The 17865-nt window shown below is 36.8% G+C and overlaps 4 protein-coding genes across 4 annotated transcripts; 1 reads left to right on the top strand and 3 right to left on the bottom strand.

Moving 5' to 3' along the window:
• Positions 1–187: 187 nt before the first annotated feature.
• Positions 188–1598, bottom strand: LOC133881021 (NADP-dependent D-sorbitol-6-phosphate dehydrogenase-like). Its single transcript, XM_062319987.1, has 3 exons — positions 1573–1598; positions 805–1024; positions 188–514 (listed from the first exon to the last, which is right to left on the bottom strand). Exons 1-3 carry the CDS (start codon positions 1596–1598, stop codon positions 359–361), a joined length of 402 nt encoding a protein of 133 aa, XP_062175971.1. The 3' UTR covers positions 188–358.
• A 228-nt stretch (positions 1599–1826) lies between these two features.
• LOC133882811 (uncharacterized) lies at positions 1827–5836 on the bottom strand. Its single transcript, XM_062322033.1, has 2 exons — positions 5463–5836; positions 1827–3410 (listed from the first exon to the last, which is right to left on the bottom strand). The coding sequence occupies exon 2, from the start codon at positions 3140–3142 to the stop codon at positions 1991–1993; it is 1152 nt and encodes a 383-aa protein (XP_062178017.1). The 5' UTR covers positions 3143–3410; positions 5463–5836; the 3' UTR covers positions 1827–1990.
• Positions 5837–7230: 1394 nt separating this feature from the next.
• On the top strand, positions 7231–9878 carry LOC133882275 (uncharacterized). Its single transcript, XM_062321404.1, has 5 exons — positions 7231–7372; positions 7468–7564; positions 7731–7809; positions 7957–8038; positions 9556–9878. The coding sequence occupies exons 1-5, from the start codon at positions 7328–7330 to the stop codon at positions 9694–9696; spliced, it is 444 nt and encodes a 147-aa protein (XP_062177388.1). The 5' UTR covers positions 7231–7327; the 3' UTR covers positions 9697–9878.
• A 2205-nt stretch (positions 9879–12083) lies between these two features.
• Positions 12084–17478, bottom strand: LOC133882058 (probable 26S proteasome non-ATPase regulatory subunit 3). Its single transcript, XM_062321161.1, has 9 exons — positions 17322–17478; positions 17133–17221; positions 16436–16626; positions 15943–16080; positions 15526–15662; positions 15323–15377; positions 15139–15249; positions 14420–14659; positions 12084–12809 (listed from the first exon to the last, which is right to left on the bottom strand). The coding sequence occupies exons 2-9, from the start codon at positions 17209–17211 to the stop codon at positions 12297–12299; spliced, it is 1464 nt and encodes a 487-aa protein (XP_062177145.1). The 5' UTR covers positions 17212–17221; positions 17322–17478; the 3' UTR covers positions 12084–12296.
• Positions 17479–17865: the final 387 nt, after the last annotated feature.

The following is a 17865-nucleotide window of genomic DNA, read 5'->3' on the forward strand; positions in this document are numbered from 1 at the left end:
TACTATTTTTTTCAAACACTCTCAAATAGAAATTTGGCTTGGGTGCTGTAAAAGAAACTACATGATCTCCTGTAATTTTTTCAACGGTCCGGATTTGATTCCCCTCTCTCTCTATTTCATGAAAAACTTGGAATTATATATGAACTGAACCTCCTATAATTTTTTTACAGCACCTACACCAAATCCCTCAAATGGGACACTTTTTTGTAATTTTATTTAAAAACTTGCTTTTGGTTTCCGAAATTGCAAAGCTAAATACACCCCCAAGCATATAGACAAAGGAATAAGGATGCAGGTATCAACCATAAATTACAGAGTTCTAATGCTAACAAGTAAAATGGAGTTAACAAAAAGGCTTTCACACGTCCTCCTTGCTTAGCTCTAAGTCAAAAACTTGGAAATTATGTTCCAATCTCTCCAATTTGGCTGTCTTTGGAATGATAACCGTGTTACGGTGGATGCCCCATCGAAGAACAATCTGGGCCACAGTTCTTTTGTATTTTGCAGCCAATTCCTGGAACAGACAGAAACAAGATAACAAAACTTTCGCTAGACTAGAACCGGAGATGTTCGGCTCCGTTTGTTGATACATTTTAGATGGTATTTTTTGTTTGAAAAAGTGTTCTGATGTAAGATAAATGTGAAAGTAGTTTTGAGTGTTTTATGTTTTGGGTTTTTAATGTTTGTTGTTTTGAAACGAGAAACCATAAGGGAGAGAAAAAGTGTTATCAGACAAATTTTATGTTCATAGGTAATGATATCAGATGACAATTTATCCATTAAGAGAGGAAGAAGTTAACTTACTTTGAGAACTGGATCATCCAAACACGAAGCTGTACCAAAACATTCATTGTTGGCCGCAGCACCTCCTAGAGGGGCGTGAGCTGTAACGCAAATCCCATGCTTCTGGCAGAATTTGACGAGGGAATCGCGTTGAAAACAGGGGTGCGTTGAAATTTGATTCACAGCAGGCTTCACTTTAGAGTATGCTAAGCAATCTCTAGTTAGAAAGATGTCATAGTTGCTGTATAGAAATTTTCATCAGAACACAAATTTCATATTTTTAAAGATAGAAGGATACTCAAATCAGGAAAAAAAAATGTTACAGCTTTTCCTTCACTCACAGTGTATGTCAGATTCCAGCTGAGACACATATAGGCAAACAATAAAAGACATCTTTCCAAACACAAAAATTCAAAATGATGACTTTGGCACAGTTTAATTTAATACACACTCCAAAAGGCTATGCGATACATCAGGATTTTTAGAGGCTTTTGTCAATTTGTTGTATAAAATGTCGCTGATGATTTCTAAATGAGACGTTATAGCTATTCCATACCACAATCACGTGGTTCAAGTCATTGGACTGTGTCAAAGTAGGTTTTACTAGTTCATCCTGTCAAAATTCAGCTCTTTCTTCGGCAGCCTGCAAATTTATTTAACGTTCATGTTTCCAACAGCCAAAAAACCACAAATTCTGGATCTAGATTCCACACTTTAACCTTTTGAACATAAAATGAGGCAAGAAAAACCCCTTCCCAATCTGCAAAAGTTGTACAGTTATTCAATTACTCCTTCTCATACAAGTATGCACACATTTATAACTTCTAAAAGCATGAAGGTTATAAACTATGTGAATCTTGTGAATAGCAATTCCCCTATAAAAAACATATCTGAGTGATTGTCATCCCTAGTTAACATCTTGAGTTACATACGATAAATGTTCCTCTCCACTTTTCTATGCTTTAAAATGAGTAAAAATAGAACTTCAGATTATGGAAAAAAGAAACAAAACCATCCAGAAAAATATCTAGTGACGATAAGAATTCAAACTAATGGATAGATTTCATCAGCTCATACTATTTCTCATCAGCCAAAATCTCACCGTTATAATAACAGTTTCACAATCTCACAAAAAAGAAGAAAAGATAACAAATTCCTTCAATAAAGTGCTTGCATTACAACATAGAGCAACCTAGTGCTTGCAAAATTACAATTTAGTGCAAAATGTTAACTCTTGAGGCATGCCCTTGGATAGTTGTGGATCCACCCCATACTTTTGCTCCCAAGCAACCGATATGCTTAAAGTTTTATCGTCCATATGAGAAACATCAATTGCCATGCATCGAAGTTCGTCGGCAAGTGTACATTCTAAAACACAGAACCTCTTCTTCTCCAGATGGAGCAATCTAGGAAGTTTTGGACCTCCACGGACTTCACAGTATGGGATACAACCACATTCAAGACCCGGTATAGGCCCTTGCAGCCACACATCCAAATCCAAATCGTAGGCAATCAATAAGATTTCACGATGTTTGCGTTCGATCCAATATAATGTATTACCTACACCTAGAGTCCTTTCTAGCCAGTCAAAGCGATACGTATGGTGGAGCTTGCGCCTTGCATGCGGAAGCTCTTTCCAAGACCTATGCTGCATGTTATATTCATAGAAGATAGCAGAAGGAGGGGTGTCTACGGGTACACGAAAAGCCCCAATAATCCTATCCGGATTCTCGAGAGCTGCATAAAAGATTAAACCATCCTGAAGATAAGTTGGAGGATTAGGTAAAGCTTCCCATCTTCTATTGACAGGATCAAAAACCTCACACCAATGAGGATCGGTATGATCCCAACAATAATCATTCAGAACATATATCTTTCCGCCTAGAACCGAAGCGTGTGCGGAATGTCTCCCAGAAATCATCCTGGGAGAAACATGGACCCATTCCTTCGCGGCATGGGGAGTAACCCGTAATTTATACACGTCGCGAAGCGGCTCACAAGCAGCGTTCCTCCCACCCAAACAGTAGATGTGGGAGCCTACGGCTGCTAAGGCACTGGACAAGGGAATTAATCCTTTCCAAAAAGGAGTGAGCCGTTTTGGGTATACCGTGACCGGACCGTCCGCATGAATACCGATGGAATACCACTTTAAAGATGACCACCGATATACAAGATCCATCTTCTGTTCCAAAAACTTCGGATCCTCTAAAGGCACACAGAAAAAGATGTCGTAAGAATGATGAGAGAAAATCCTAGCGTCACGATGACTATGAGATACATGATCTTCTGTTGGATACCGAGTTGATAATTCAGAAATATATGGTGGACTCCTCCAGGGAGGTGATAGGTGTCGGTCCATAGAGTACCTCTTTTTGTCTTTTTTTGCGATACCTTCTTACATGGAGTCTTTCCTTCGTCCTTTTTTTGGAGGGCTGCCTTCTTTCGTAGATGAGTCAGTCTGGAGAGGAGATGACCGATTCATAAAATCTTTCAAGGGCATCTTCTTCGCAGAGCTGCGCTCTTTTCTTCTTTGGGGGGTGCCTTCTTCCATGAAGCATTAAACTTTTCCTTCTTTTGGGACGAATCCGTCCATGGAGTATTGCTAATGAAGGAACGGTGGTGAAGGGCTGATGGACAAAGGGGTGAAACTCAGGTACACAATAAGTACACAAGAGAATTCCATATTCAGTAGAAGACACACACTAATTAATTTAAAAGTAAATCCAATCAAAATCAACCACCTGAAACAAATCAAAGCTAATTAAACAATCATAATTGGTGAACTCAAGAACTTTACCTGACCCCACCCTCACCCCCACCCCTCTTTTCCAGGAAAAAAAAAGGCACTTTCACTATATGTTGCACACCATTTGTAAAGGTTTGATTGATTTCTCGTTGTTATGGGACTCAGGCATCTTGATTAAATTTCAAAATAAACAATCAAACCCCCACATCCAAGCTTGCACATACTCAAGAAACAAAACCACTTATCAAAAAAAGAAAGAAACAAAACCATCGACTCTTATCACCCCTGAGCTCAAGTTACCAATGATCTGGACTTAGATGTATGGTCTCACAACCTAATCTCCACATATTTATTCTTTCCCCATTATAACGAACCCGTTCAAAGACCAACACACTAACATTTCTTAATAGCTTTGGTTAGAACAAGAATCAAACTAACAGGTTTTCGATTTCTTGCAGGTTTAAATCCTATACATATCAAATTTCACTATAGTGGAAAACAAAAAAAAAACACACACACACACACACCAAAAAAAAAAAAGAAAAAAGAAAAAAGAAAAAGGAAAAAGAACAAAGAACAAAGAAAAGAAAATTAACTTTGACTACTTCGTTCTTATCTTACATCACTTAACCAATACTCACACTACACCTGATTCTAAAAGAACCCCCAAACAAACAATCTAATTATTCTGAAAAGCCATACAAACAAGCAAGAAACAGTAACAAGAAACAAAAGAACACTTATCCAGAAGAGTTAAATTAAGGAAAGCAAGTTCTACAGGACCCAACAAATCAAATCCTATTCTTTTCTTGGCTAATACTTCAATCTCTTTATTTTTCAAAATTAACCCTCACAACAATAAAAATCTTCGCCGTGTAACAACTCCCAACCTAGCGTCAACCAAATAAAATCACGCAAAAGATGAACCCTAAACCAAAAGGGAAGAATAGGAAACAATCACGAACCAATTATCAAAATCCATACACGCAAACCAAGTACATGTACATGCGAAAACATACAAAAGGAACAATTAGCTCTAACCCTAAAATAGGCTTAGCAATTTGGGTTCAAGGGTCGGGTTCGTGTCAACCTGGCCGACCCGATTATGTAAACGGGCCCAACATGAACCCGACCCGATTATTAATCAGGTTGGAACTCGTGACCCGAACACGACCTGATTAATAATCGAGTAACCTGAACACAACCCAATAAACACGATTAATAATCGGATAACCCGCCAACCTGACACGACCCGATTTTTTTGAAAGGATTTTTTGAAATTTTGAATGCTGTTTGAGGCTTTGAACAGGGAGTTTACCAGCATTTCAACCAATTACTTTTGAGACAACCCATGCACCCACTGTTCTACCACCTTCTCTGAAAGCAAATATTTTTCCTGTTAAACCAACAGCTCAAACATTGCTTCATAGACCACCCCTCACGCAGTGGATTAAAGTTATTAAACCAAAACATTGCTATCCATATATATTGTATTGTTGGATATCTACTTTATCTACGGAGTACGTGGGTCATACACATACATAACTTTTTCATATCGTTTTATCAGAAACAGATAACAACATTGGGCAATTAGAAAGTCAGCCAGTCAATGAACTACTTAAAATTATATCTACCGCTGGCCCCCATCAGGAATAGAACCAGGAATTCTTATATAGTTTTCTCAACCCAAAGAGGGGAAAGGAAGGAGTTGAACCGGTTATGATGGCATGTACAGTACACCATTAGTTAATGACCGGATTCACAGTTCACACAGTCAATAGCATGTACAGGAACTTACACAAAACTAAAGACACCATTTTTAATTTTTTAGCCGTCCAAGTGCCAAAAACAGCATGAAACCCACAAGAGGAATTTACACAAACACCCAACAGACTAAACGGCAGTTTGATGCAAACCCACAACAGGAACTTACCCAAAAATCCAGAAACTTTGACCGTGTGTGAGCTTAAAAAATCACACGATTTGGAGTCTTTGGACCGAAGTCACCGAACTTTGAAGCCGTGAAGGGCCGGAGTCGCCGGACTGAAGCTAGGTGAGAGTCGTGAGACCGTGAGGCGTCGTGGCTGACTGGCTGTGTGCGTGTGAGGCGTTCTGGGGCCTGGGCTCGACGGCTCGTGGCTGGCTGCGTGAACGGCGGTCGACGGGTGAACCGTGAACGTCTGAGACTCTGAAAGTGAAAAGTTGAGTACTTGAGAGTTGAGTTTGAGTTTGAAAGTTTGAAAGCAGAGGCAGACACAGTGACAGGCAGTGCGTTATGAAGACAGTGAAGTGAACTTTTGCGTGACTGCGTGGGCCGTGGCTAGGGCTCTTGAAGTTTCTTTTTTATTTTTTTAAATATTAATCGTGTTATAATCGTGTCCAGCATATGATCCGCGTGTTGACTTGCCTGACAGGATTATAAACGGATTATAACCGAAACTTGAACTCGATAATATTAAACTCAAATTTGATTCTTTCGTGTCGTATTTGTATCGAATTTATGAGTCGTTTTAAAAATTACCAAACATATCCTAAAACTTTCGCGCATCCGAAAGAAAAGTAAGAGGGACAAACATATCCTAATTTTTTTTTTTTAATTCAATTTATTAAACTAATATGCGTCGAAAATACATGTAATTCTTATGTCCAATTTTAAAATATATGTATTTTTAAATCACTTTATGACTTTGTAATTTTTGTGGTAAATATAATAAATATTAAGATGACTAATATTAGGTAAAAATGATAAATATTAGGATAAGAATAAAGTTTACCTCAAAATTGGGTTGAAATAAATTTGTTCAATTCAATATATTAAACTGATATTAATCTTTTAATTTTTTTGGTAAATATAATAAATACTAAGTTGACCAATATTAGGATAAAGACAAAATTTTCCTCCATATGGAGTTGGAAGAAATTTGTTCAATCAATATATTAAAATGATATGAGCCCAAAATATACATGATTTAAAATTAGATGTGAAAATTATATACTCTATTAAAAATACATATAAAAATTACACACACATATATATCGATTTAATACATTAAGTTGAAAAAATTTACAACAACTCAATTCCAAAGAAAACTTTGGATTGATAATAAAATTTTAATTATTTGATTGAAATCAATTATTAGAATTAAATAAGGAAGAAATGTAAAATCAGTTAAGTTATTTACTTGATTTACAAATAGTTCCATGCGATATCAAAATGAACTCAAAAGTCTATAAGATACGTTAAAAAAACAATTTACTCCTTACAGTCATATTTTGTCTACTAATTTAATAGATTCTGTTAGTGCGAGTTTAACTTAAATAGGACACATGTCATAATTATATTGGATATGACATGTCAAACTATTGGAATTTGTTAATTTAACGGACAAAATATGATTGTAAATTATTTTTGAGAAATGATCTATACACTCATTTCTTACAACAGCCCTACAACAAGTTAAAGTGGCAGGTAATATTTTATTATTTTTTTTGTTTTGTTTTGTTTTCTTTTTGTAAAAAAATAATAAAATATCATCAGCCACGTCAGCTTGTTGTGGGGCTGTTGTGAAAAATGAGTGTAGGGATCATTTCTCATTATTTTTTGTTAATTATAAATGAGGTAAGCCACGTGTAATCATTTTACAGTTTTTTCCTATGAATAATTGTACAAACATTTGTGGGATGGCAAGACGTAGGGATGGAACTGTTTGGGCCTGCTGGGCCATCACAAGGCCTACACAATAGACCAGGACACACTTTTCATTAGCTCCAGACGGAAAACATAGCTACTCTTTACGTATGCCGGAGAAGATGATCGTCTGCGTCGCTGTTGTCGGTCACCAGGTGCACCCTCCCTCCATTTCTCCTCTCTGATCTCCCTATTTGCTTGTCATCGTACATCCAATCATAAATCTCACGATTAATGTTGTTTTTGACAGAACAACCCGCTTTACATACAGAGCTTCACCGAGGCCGACGACGCCCTCAAGCTCCACCACATCGTTCACTGCTCCCTCGACGTCGTCGACGAGCGAGGTAATTGAGAATTCCGATCTTCTCCGTGATCCATTTGATTCGGCTTCCAGGTTTTCTCGTTAAATTGTTGAAAATCCGAAGAAATCTGAACCATTTGATTGAAAATAATGATTTTTGGATGTTAAGCACTAGTATTGATAAAATTTGAATAATTTATGTTTCACAGTGAACAATCCGAAGAAATCTGGATCGCCACTGAATGAGACATTTCTGGGTCTGCTGTACCCGACCGAGAATTACAAAGTGTGAGTGTCTTTGTGGGTTGTATATTATTTTTGGTACACATTTAAAACGTAGCAATTATGAATTTGATTGTAAGAAGAAGTGTTCTTGCTTGCAAGAATGTAGTGTTTTGATTATGAATGATTATGTAGATGATGTTGTTGTGGTAGGTACGGGTATCTGACTAATACAAAGGTGAAGTTTATCGTGGTGACAACGGATCTAGATGTCAGAGATGCGGATGTTCGAAATGTGAGTATGCTTATAGATTGGCTTTATCTGGTTCTATGGGAAGTGTTTCCTGAGAAATCAGAGTGAATGAGACATTAATTTTGATTTTGAAAGCTTGTGCAATGTGGGTGATGAGAAATTGATCTGATCTAGTATATATATATTGTTAAATCATTTCTTATTTCAAAAGCTTAAGCTGATAGTAAATTACAAATTTAAACCTAAGAGTCGCCCTCAGGTGTGGGCTCTAACTTCGGCTCAACACGTGAAATATTTAATTGAAATGAGAAGTGAACTGTGAAGTAAGGATTCAAAATCATGAATGGGAAGAACTAGGGTGTATTGAAACATAATTCTTTTCCCTGCTGGAAGTAACATGAATGGGAAGAACTAGAGCTTGGATGAAGTTTGGACTAGGATGAATGTAAGAAGGTTGCTTTGATATCATGGCTGTGGTATAGAGTACGAAAGTGGATGGTCTTATTCATCTTGGTGTCACTTAGGGTTATATGATTCTCATCCTCTTTCATCTTAGTCTTCTGCAGTGAAAAAGAATGAGGTTGATCTCATTGGACATGAGAATTTAGTGTCTTCAATACTTTTTGAGCTATGCTGCTACCTTGTCTGTCCATTGCGATGAGGGTGCTTACCCTGAAATTTTGTGGCAGCTATTCTCTCTTCCCATTTTGACCTAACTGGCTAGTCTCTGTTGTCAGTCGTATCGTTGAGGGTGCTTTCCCGGATATGTTTTGGCGATGCTTTTTTGATGTGTTGCTAACCTGGGCATATTCCCTAGTACAAGGGTTATGGTGACACAATCTTGCTTTGGTTACCTGTTTTGCATGGGCTGTGAGGTTGTGAAGCGTCTTTGCAGCTTTGCTGCCTCAAGCAGGAGAAATTGATTGTGAACTTTCTGTGATGTGCATGAAATTATCTAAATGTAATTGGTTGTAATGGATGGATGCAGCTTTTTTCTTGTTAAGTTATTGTCTAGAGAAGTAGGTTATGGATATAATATTGTAAACATCACCATCTCCTTCTGATTAAGCATCGGTTGAGGAGAAATGAACATGTTTTAGTCATGTGGACTAGGTTGATCATACATAACTTGGGATCTTCCATTTAATCAATTGTATGTTTTCTTGTCATTGTAACTTATAAATAAAAATGTTTTCTTGTCATTGTGATTCACTTTCAAAAATGTTGGTAGTTGCACTTTTTATTTTATGTTACTTTAAGTTGCTAGGTGATATGCAAGCAAAATTATGTGTAATACATGTTTATATAACTTGTTTGATATATCCATTAATAAATCTTTAGTTTTCCTGCCTCATCATCCACTTCTTGCGTAATGTAGTGGTTGCCACTTTTTTACTTGCTTAAAGTATTTTTTGAATAATATCCTTGCTAGGTTTGAATATGTTTAATCATATTTGCTGCTGCTGCGCTTTTAATTATTTCAGTCTTCATCCGCAACATACTTTGAATACCGTCTTACTTGCTCCTGATTTCACATTTTTGTGGAATATTCTGTACAGTTTTTCAGGAGGTTCCATGCTGCATATGTAGATGCGGTTTCAAACCCATTTCATGTGCCAGGTAAAAAAATAATGTCCAGAACTTTTGCAGAAAGGGTCAGCTCCATAGTCAAATCGTTTGGGTTGAGTTCAGCTGGATGAAAGACTGCCGCCAGCAGAAACTAAACCTATATGAACTTTCTTTTGTAAAACTTGTTGAATATGTTGTGTTTCTTTTGCACTGCTTTTCTTTTCTCCTAGGAGTTGGATTTAGGTAACCTCATTCATGTGAATCTTGGGAAATTTTTGAAAGATTATAACATTTATCTTTCTGTAGAACTTCATTTTAAGTTGTACTGGAGATAGAAACAAGTGATCTTCTTATTTCTTGTTACCTTGCAGGTAGAAAAACCTTTTCAGTTAATCATTTTTTTAATTATATTTGGCTTAATCTGCTTTCAGAGAAAATAGTTCAGCCTATTGGGTCCAACTAATTCAGTATAAAGTCATGTTTTTTAAGTTCCTGAAACCAATAGCATTGTTTGTAGTTCCAATGATATATTTTTCTCCAAGGGAATGCTACAATATCAGCCAGGATTGCATATCCGGTTGTGCGACTTTTCTATGGACAATTAAACAGGAGGGAGATAAATGCCCTGAAATTGAAATATTGAATTCCAAGTCCCTGGTGTTGTCCGAGACTGTAATCCCTTTTTGCTGGGCGGACCTTGTAATAAATTTTCATGGGTCATGGTACGAATATAAAAGAGATGAGTTTGGTGTCATTTTTGTAAACATCGCTTATATATTTATTTTGTAAATTTATTATTAAATCTGTGAAATTTACATGTGGTCCCACAAATTCAATGGTAAAATTTCAATTTTCTTGTATGAAAATGACAAGAAATGAGCAAGAAAATGAAATCAAATATTTGTCTGACTAAAACGCATGCCAATAGATATGAGAGTGCTCTACAGCCCAACTCCATTTCAAGCTTTTGACAAATTAATGCTCCGTTTGTTTCGACGTAAAATGATTTTGACATTTTCCGGCGTTTGGTAGGGGTGAAAATAATAGTCAACCGGAAAATGATTTTTGTTTGACCAAAAATGCTTAGTAAATTTCGGAAAATGATTTATGTTTTTTAAAAGCGTAAACCATTTTCCGAAGACGTTAGACGCATTCGACCCCTATTAAATGACACTGTCAACCTTCACTTCAAGTAGTCGACTATCACCGAAATCTTGCCGGTATTGAAATCCGACAGCATTCGGTCAATGTCTCCGGAATCCGGTCAGCCCAGATTCCGGCAAGAACATCCCAGCCAGAATCGCCGGCTGGCCGGACAGATTAGGCTAGAACGGCCGGCAGGCCGGATTTGGCCAGGAAATTCTGGCCAGTATGTCGGAGTCCGGTCGTCAACCTAGATTCCGACGAAACTGTTCGGATTCCAGCCTATATCTTGGATTCAGGCTATAGTAGCCGGAATGGCGGAATCGAGTAAAAGTGATCGGAATCCTGTCTGTCAATGACGGAATCTCGTATTTGATAATTTTTATATTATTTTACATTAATATTTATATGTTTTGAATAAAAATTATTTTTTATAGGTTAATATGATTGAATAAAAATATTAAAAATATTTGTGATTTTCTGTACGCGCCAAACACCGAAAAATGCTTTCGCCGAAAAATATTTTCCAGAAAAATGACTTCCCTAAAATCATTTTATGACGGAAACCATTTTACGTCGAAACAAACGGAGCATAAATTTGAAAATATTTTTTTGGCTAGTCACATTACATACTGGTAATAGTTAGCATCGAATGTAGAGACATCATCCATAAGGGTTTGGCCTAAATAATTCATGTCCTCATGTTGAGTTCAGATTGTGTTGAGATATGAGTATAAGATTATATAAATCATCTATAACCCGACCCATTTAATTAAACTGGTTAAACCCTTCAACCCTAACTTGCTAATTTTGTGTTAAGTTCGCGAATTGTATAAAAAATTGCCAGTTTTAAATATTGTGTCAAATTTAATTTGTGTCAAGACATGAGTATAAAACTATATAGATCAACCGTAATCCAACCTTTCAATTTTAATCCGCTAATTTCATGATGGATTCATACTGAGTTCGCAAATAATGTCAAAAATTGCCAGCCATTCTCGGTGTTTGTTAAAAGAGTCCAACTTACTAGACCAATCACTGCTATCATAAACTTCAGATAATAATCCAAGTATCATTTAAGAATTATGGAATAGCTGTTTCACTGCACAATCACTTCCTTTCGATTGTATAGGCAACACTTTTATAGGTAGAATACAGAAAATTAATAGAACCACTTTGATTTGTACATTTACAGAAATTCCTCACAAACCTTGCAAAGAATTTTAAACCAGAACCTTACCATTTTGAAAATGACAGGGAACACACAAAAGTGTTATTGACCAACCCACAATAGGAAGGCTATAGAAATAAACATTCGTTCTCTGCCTAGAGAGAAAGTAGAACATTCACTATCACTGCCATTAACAACAAAATATTCAAGGAGAACAGATGGAACTTCAGAATATCATTCAATGTGATGAAAAAACTGGTCGGTCAGTTTTAAAACAATAACCTATGACATAACATTAAAAGAAAGGGCTAATGACAGTAAAAAAACCAGTAAATAGAAACATCTTGCCAGGGAATGTCAAAACAATGAGAAAACTTGATGGAAAGCATAAAGTGCCTTTTGCAGATCACTACACAATCAGAAATCATCATCATCCTCCTCAGCAATGTGCTTTGCAAGCTCTTGCTCCTGCTGTTGTCTCTCCCTCCTCTTCTCTGCACTTTCTTTCTCTTTATGGGAATTCGGTGGAAATCGAAGAGCCCGCACTGCCTCATTGTGCATATTGAGGCAGAAAGCAATCCTTGAGTTAAATGCAAATTGAGGCTCATTTGTAGAGTAGATGTCCCCAGTCTCCTTTGATACCATCCATCCATTTTCATGGTCTATTGTGGCATCAATTGCACCATCTCGGATTGCCTTTGATACAATACTCTCAGCATCAGCAACAGGGTTTGCAGAGTCCAATCTCAACTTCTTTGCAACATCAGCCAGAGAAATACGGGAATAAGATATACTGATGTTGCGTAACCCAGTCCTTATGACATTGTGCCGCAGCCTAACAATTAAATTATGCGTCCGGTCTGAATTGAAAGTACTTGAGAACTTGTCAGCCACGTTTCTGAAAAGCTCCAGATCACCAATGCGCACAGCCTGAAAAAACACATTGTCTTTCTCAATACTAGCAGCATAAGCTGGGGAACCTAAGGATTTGATCTATAAGAGGCTCATGCCTGACAGAGTTAAGTGTCACACTACTAATTATTAAAATAATTTCACAATTTGGAAACCACTGGAGTCTCAGTTTAGCCAATTTCTGCATTTTATGATGATAAAATTTATAAAATAATGCATTCTGAGCTTACCATCTCAATTTTTTATTTTTTGATAGGTAATAAAAGAAATAGCATTAAAAAAGCGTAAAGACGCCCCTAAGCATACAGGAGTACACAAAAAGGACACAAAAATAGAAAAAGAAGAAAAGGAAGAACACCCAAAAAAACCCAAAAGACACAGGAAATGCTACATTACACCCCCAACCTCTTGCCTCTAACTCGGCTAAGAAAACATCAAGGGTATCCTCAGAACCATTCTATCATAAAATTAAAATTTCTCTAACGTTTTTCTTTATTGTGATATTAGTAATCGGTTGGAACAGGATCTGAGTTTGCTTGATCTGAATCAGATTAAGATTATTCTATCACCAAAAATAATTTCTATTGATGAGAATTCAAATAGAGAGCGCCCACCAACTTTTAATAATTTACAGGCATATGGGAGGGTCATCATTGACTAATTTTCAAGATAGGCTTTTTATTTTTATTTTTTTTAGCTTAAGACTTGCACAATATATGCGCAGATCAAGATAATCTTGCAATATCTCCAATATGGAATGAAATGTTCGCTGACCTCCCTCCATCTCATTTCAGTTGTCTATCTTTATGAACTAAACTCATAGAGGAGCTCATTTCCTTTTTTCTTCATTCTTTGTACTCCTGGACGGCTGCGTATTTAGCACCTCTAGAGATTAGTTATAACGATTTCCTTGTATTGCTTTCTTCTTCTTCTTTTTCTTAATTGTCTCTCTTGTATACCCCCTGTATACTTGATTGCGCTTTGCGTTTTTCTAATAAAATTCTCTTCTTACTTATCAAAAAAAATCTTTATGAACTAAACTTTTCAAAGGAACATTATTTATAGTTGTCTCTTATAAAAAAAAAAAAAACACACACACACACACACAAATTTCCAAAATTATCCTTAAATTTTTTTAACTTATCAAAAAGACAACTTTTAAGAGTAATTTTGGAAAGTGATATCATTTTATTTTACGTTTTAGAAAGTGGACAACTTTTAAGGGACATCAACAAAAGGAAAGAAAGATGGACGAGTTGGAGGGGGTATAATTTTTAAGATTGAATTAAGACAAAAGTAGACTCGATCAATTAAGATTCAAATTCAATTTTATACATTAATCATGAAAGTTTAAAGTAATTCTGGCAAATGAAACTACAGCCTTTTTTTAAAGTACTTTCTGTTAGTGTAAAATTTGGATTACGATTTGGTTTTATATATTTATTCAAATCCAACTAAGCAATGTCTTTAAAGTGTCGGGCTGTTTTGAACTTGGGGACACAGGAATATATTATTGGAATTTGGATGTCATTGTATCAGCATTCTGCACCAAGTCCACCCTGTTGACAGCCCCATTCTATATGGAGAAACTAAATGAATGACTCGAGTATGGGAATATATATACTTACATTTGTCAATTCAAAGTATGGCCTCAAAGCCTTCTCCATGCCTTTCTGCATAAACACAGTCCTCTCAGGGATTTCTCCTAGCAGTAAGCGAACAATGACTGCCCACTTGTTGCATTGAACTCGAAAACCAAGTGCCGAAACAGGGGCTTTCCGAGCAGCTTGCAGTAGGGATTCTTTTGCATCTGTATACTCCAGCTGAATTGTCCTGATCTTTCCTAGGTAAAAGAGGTAGCGGCAGAACTGCAATAGAACAACTGGTGTCAGAATATGCAGCTTATAAGTGAAACACTTTAAAAAAGAAGTCAGGCCTCTGGTCAAAAGGGCCATAATCAATGCTCCATCACTGACATCGGAAACCAAACAACTCTCCACCCTCACACAAAAAATAAATAAATAAAAAATAGCACCTTCACTATTATTCGCAAATTTTCTATAGCAATTGGATCTTGATCATCGATGACTTGTTTGAAAAATATCAAGTTTTCACTAATTTTTTTTTTTCTTCCAGTTCCTTAAAGTTTACAAATTGTAACTAACTTTGATGCAAAAATAAGTTAGTATTTAGTAAATACCAGTGATGGGATATCTAAGAAGTAGAATGAAGGATGGAACTCAAAATTAACATGCATGCCAAAGATGTCTCACATAAGCTAACAAGTTAGTGGTCTCCTAAAGTATAATGGACATATAGCTGTATAGGAAAAACAATTGACATTTACCTGCTGATTTGAATGGGCTTCAAATCGAGGTGCCTTGGACCTAAGCTTCTCCGCTTGATCATATAAGTTGTAATGAAGGTAGTTCCGAAGTAGCAGGTTAAGAAGTGTTTCCTGCATCACGCCAAATTCCAGATATAAGAAAGTACTAACATAGATATACATGACCCTACAACTGAAGATTTACCTGACCCAACTCGTCATGGCGCAAGGTTGCAATCCGGTGGAGGGCGAGGAGGTTACTGTTAATGCATGAGTGCACAAGTTAGTCATACAATGGATTAGTTTAAGTGAGACACAAAATCATTCAATCCAATACATCTTTGGCTGACTTATCAGACAGAACATTAATCGATGAGGATCAAGTAGTCATGACAAAAGAAAACTCACCCTCTAATTTCAGCAAGATCCCCTGTGAGTTCATAACTAAGAGAGTAATAGAAGTAGAGCCTGGATGCTAGCACATCAACAGTTCTCCTATTCACGTTCTTCAATCGGGCAATGCTTGCCGAGGCACAAGCTTTAGCCTGAGAGAACAATGTGATGTTAAAACCATCTTGAGCGCAGTGGGGAAAAAGGTTAAGAAAAAAATATATTTTGATCTATTTATATTTTGATAAGTAAGTAAAATTTTATTAAAAGCGCAAAATGCGATCAAGTACACAGGGAGTATACAAGAACGGCTGCTAAGAAGAGGAAAATAAAACAAGAAAATCATTATAACTAATCCCTAGAGGTGCTAGGAACGCGGCCGTCCAAGAATACAAAGAAAAAAAGAAAAAATACATGTTGATCTATTTATATTACCTCATTGTATCTCTTCTGATCAATCAGAAATATTAGCACAAGCAAATAGCAGAAAACCTCCAGCTCTGGCAAGGAGTGCTTTACAGGAGTTTGAGTCGCAGATGTTGCAGTGTCAACATCCATGTCATGTTCATCCTCCTGTAACCAATCTTTAAAAGTTGTAGTGCTTGAAAGCATCACAAATGTTCAACATATAAATTACGAATATAAGGAATTAATAACACATCTCTTGCACTTTTTCCCCTTGGAAGAACGAAGGGAGATAATCCTTGTAACACACCTACCTGTTACAATCCTTGGCTCAATATTGCAGGGCTTAGCGTATCTGGTGTAACCTCTAGATCATAAGATCATGCAAAACAACCAACTCACAATTTACTGAAGTAACCAACTCCTACCAATACCTTTATACTCAGGTTCCATGAATGACTACAAAGTTTAGAGAGAACATGAACTTCAAAGGGAACCAAACTCAAAAGGTCTCCAAAATTACCTTGGGAAGATATGAGGACAAACGACTGTGCAACTCAGATCCCTGGGTGAGAGTGAAATTGAGGAATGCAGAGAGAACCGGTGCATTCAATTTCTGCCTCAGTGCCAGGGTGAGCCGGACCACACGTACAATGCGACGAACCTCACGGGCATATGCACCAGTCTCAATGAGAGATGCAATCTCCTTCAAATCTGGAAAACATACCCATCACACCGATTTCCAAAAAACCAAACCATAGATTCAATCTTGAACACACAAATCCCAGTTCATGAGCAACGCATAAAACCCAGATAACCAATTTCAGAAAATTAACAGCAGCGATTACAATTCAACAACAGCAATCTCTTTCAAATCTGAAACACAACCTAATCCCGATTTCGAAAATCACACCCCCAATATTCAAAATTTAACACACAAATCCCAATATATGAGCAAAACAATCAAAACCCAGATAACCAATATAAGCGCAAAAAAAAATCCAAATTTGACAACAGTGATTAAAATTTACAGCAATCTCCTTCAAATCTGAAACACACTCTAACGCCGATTTCGAAAATCGCACCAAAGATTCAAAATTTAATACGCAATTCCCAATGTATGTGGAAAACAAAACAACAGTAATTGAAATTTAGATAGCAATTTGAGGGCTATATATACACCACACATATATGTAATTGTATGTAGATGAAGATCATACGTTGTAGAGTTGAGGGAGGAGAAGAAGAAGCGGAGTTGGAGGGAGCTGGGAGCTCCTTCATCTCAACGTCTTGGGTCATCTCGAAGAGGCTGTACCGAAATTGTGCATACACACACAAATTTCAGAGAAAATTCGTGAATGCGAAAGCGAAAAGAGAGTGGAAAAGAGTGAGAGTTCGGAGGAATCGACCTTGAACTGGGCTTGAGCTAGGGTTTCGCCCACTTCTTTGACACTGCAAGTCCCCGAGAGAGAGAGAGACAGGAGAAGAAGAAAGAGAATGTGAAAAGTTAAAACGACGACGCTCTTAAATATTGGAAGCTTTTACGTCACGTAAAAATATTTTAAAACTTTCTTAATGCTATTTATCATGCCTTTGTGGTCTCATTGTTGCCTTAAAATCGTCATTTTGCAACCAGTATTTACCAAACATTACCCAAAGATTCAATTAAATGTTGTTGGTGTGCGAGATCCAAGTGTTGCCACACACATCAAATTATTTTAATTATTGTTAGTACAATGGTTGCACGCTGCTTACCAATAGGAGGTTCGGCAAGAAAATGAGGTTACAGGGTTTGTCAGGTGGATTCGGCAAGAACACTCTAACGCTCAAGTCAATCGAATGAGGTTAGCGTGAGGAAAATTTGACAAAGTGATAGTAAGGTTAATTAAAGCGTAACTGAGGGGAGACTTTCATGTTATATTTACAAGTCGTTGTCTCCCAACTTTTTTTTAG

Source organism: Alnus glutinosa, chromosome 11 (genome assembly GCF_958979055.1).
Source record: "Alnus glutinosa chromosome 11, dhAlnGlut1.1, whole genome shotgun sequence".
In the NCBI taxonomy this organism is placed as follows: Eukaryota; Viridiplantae; Streptophyta; class Magnoliopsida; order Fagales; family Betulaceae; genus Alnus; species Alnus glutinosa.

Coding starts and splice junctions, on each gene's coding strand:
- LOC133882811 (XM_062322033.1), bottom strand. CDS start 3,142: ATGGACCGACACCTATCACCTCCCTGGAGGAGTCCACCATATATTTCT.
- LOC133882058 (XM_062321161.1), bottom strand. CDS start 17,211: ATGACCCAAGACGTTGAGATGAAGGAGCTCCCAGCTCCCTCCAACTCC. Junction 16,081..16,435: donor TGTCCTCATATCTTCCCAAG/GTAATTTTGGAG, acceptor GATTGGTTACAG/GAGGATGAACATGACATGGA. Junction 15,250..15,322: donor GCCATGACGAGTTGGGTCAG/GTAAATCTTCAG, acceptor GGCGTGATGCAG/GAAACACTTCTTAACCTGCT.
- LOC133881021 (XM_062319987.1), bottom strand. CDS start 1,598: ATGTGTGCATACTTGTATGAGAAGGA. Junction 1,025..1,572: donor GCATACTTGTATGAGAAGGA/GTAATTGAATAA, acceptor ATTTCTATACAG/CAACTATGACATCTTTCTAA. Junction 515..804: donor TGGATGATCCAGTTCTCAAA/GTAAGTTAACTT, acceptor TGTCTGTTCCAG/GAATTGGCTGCAAAATACAA.
- LOC133882275 (XM_062321404.1), top strand. CDS start 7,328: ATGCCGGAGAAGATGATCGTCTGCGTCGCTGTTGTCGGTCACCAG. Junction 7,565..7,730: donor CGACGTCGTCGACGAGCGAG/GTAATTGAGAAT, acceptor TATGTTTCACAG/TGAACAATCCGAAGAAATCT. Junction 8,039..9,555: donor GAGATGCGGATGTTCGAAAT/GTGAGTATGCTT, acceptor TATTCTGTACAG/TTTTTCAGGAGGTTCCATGC.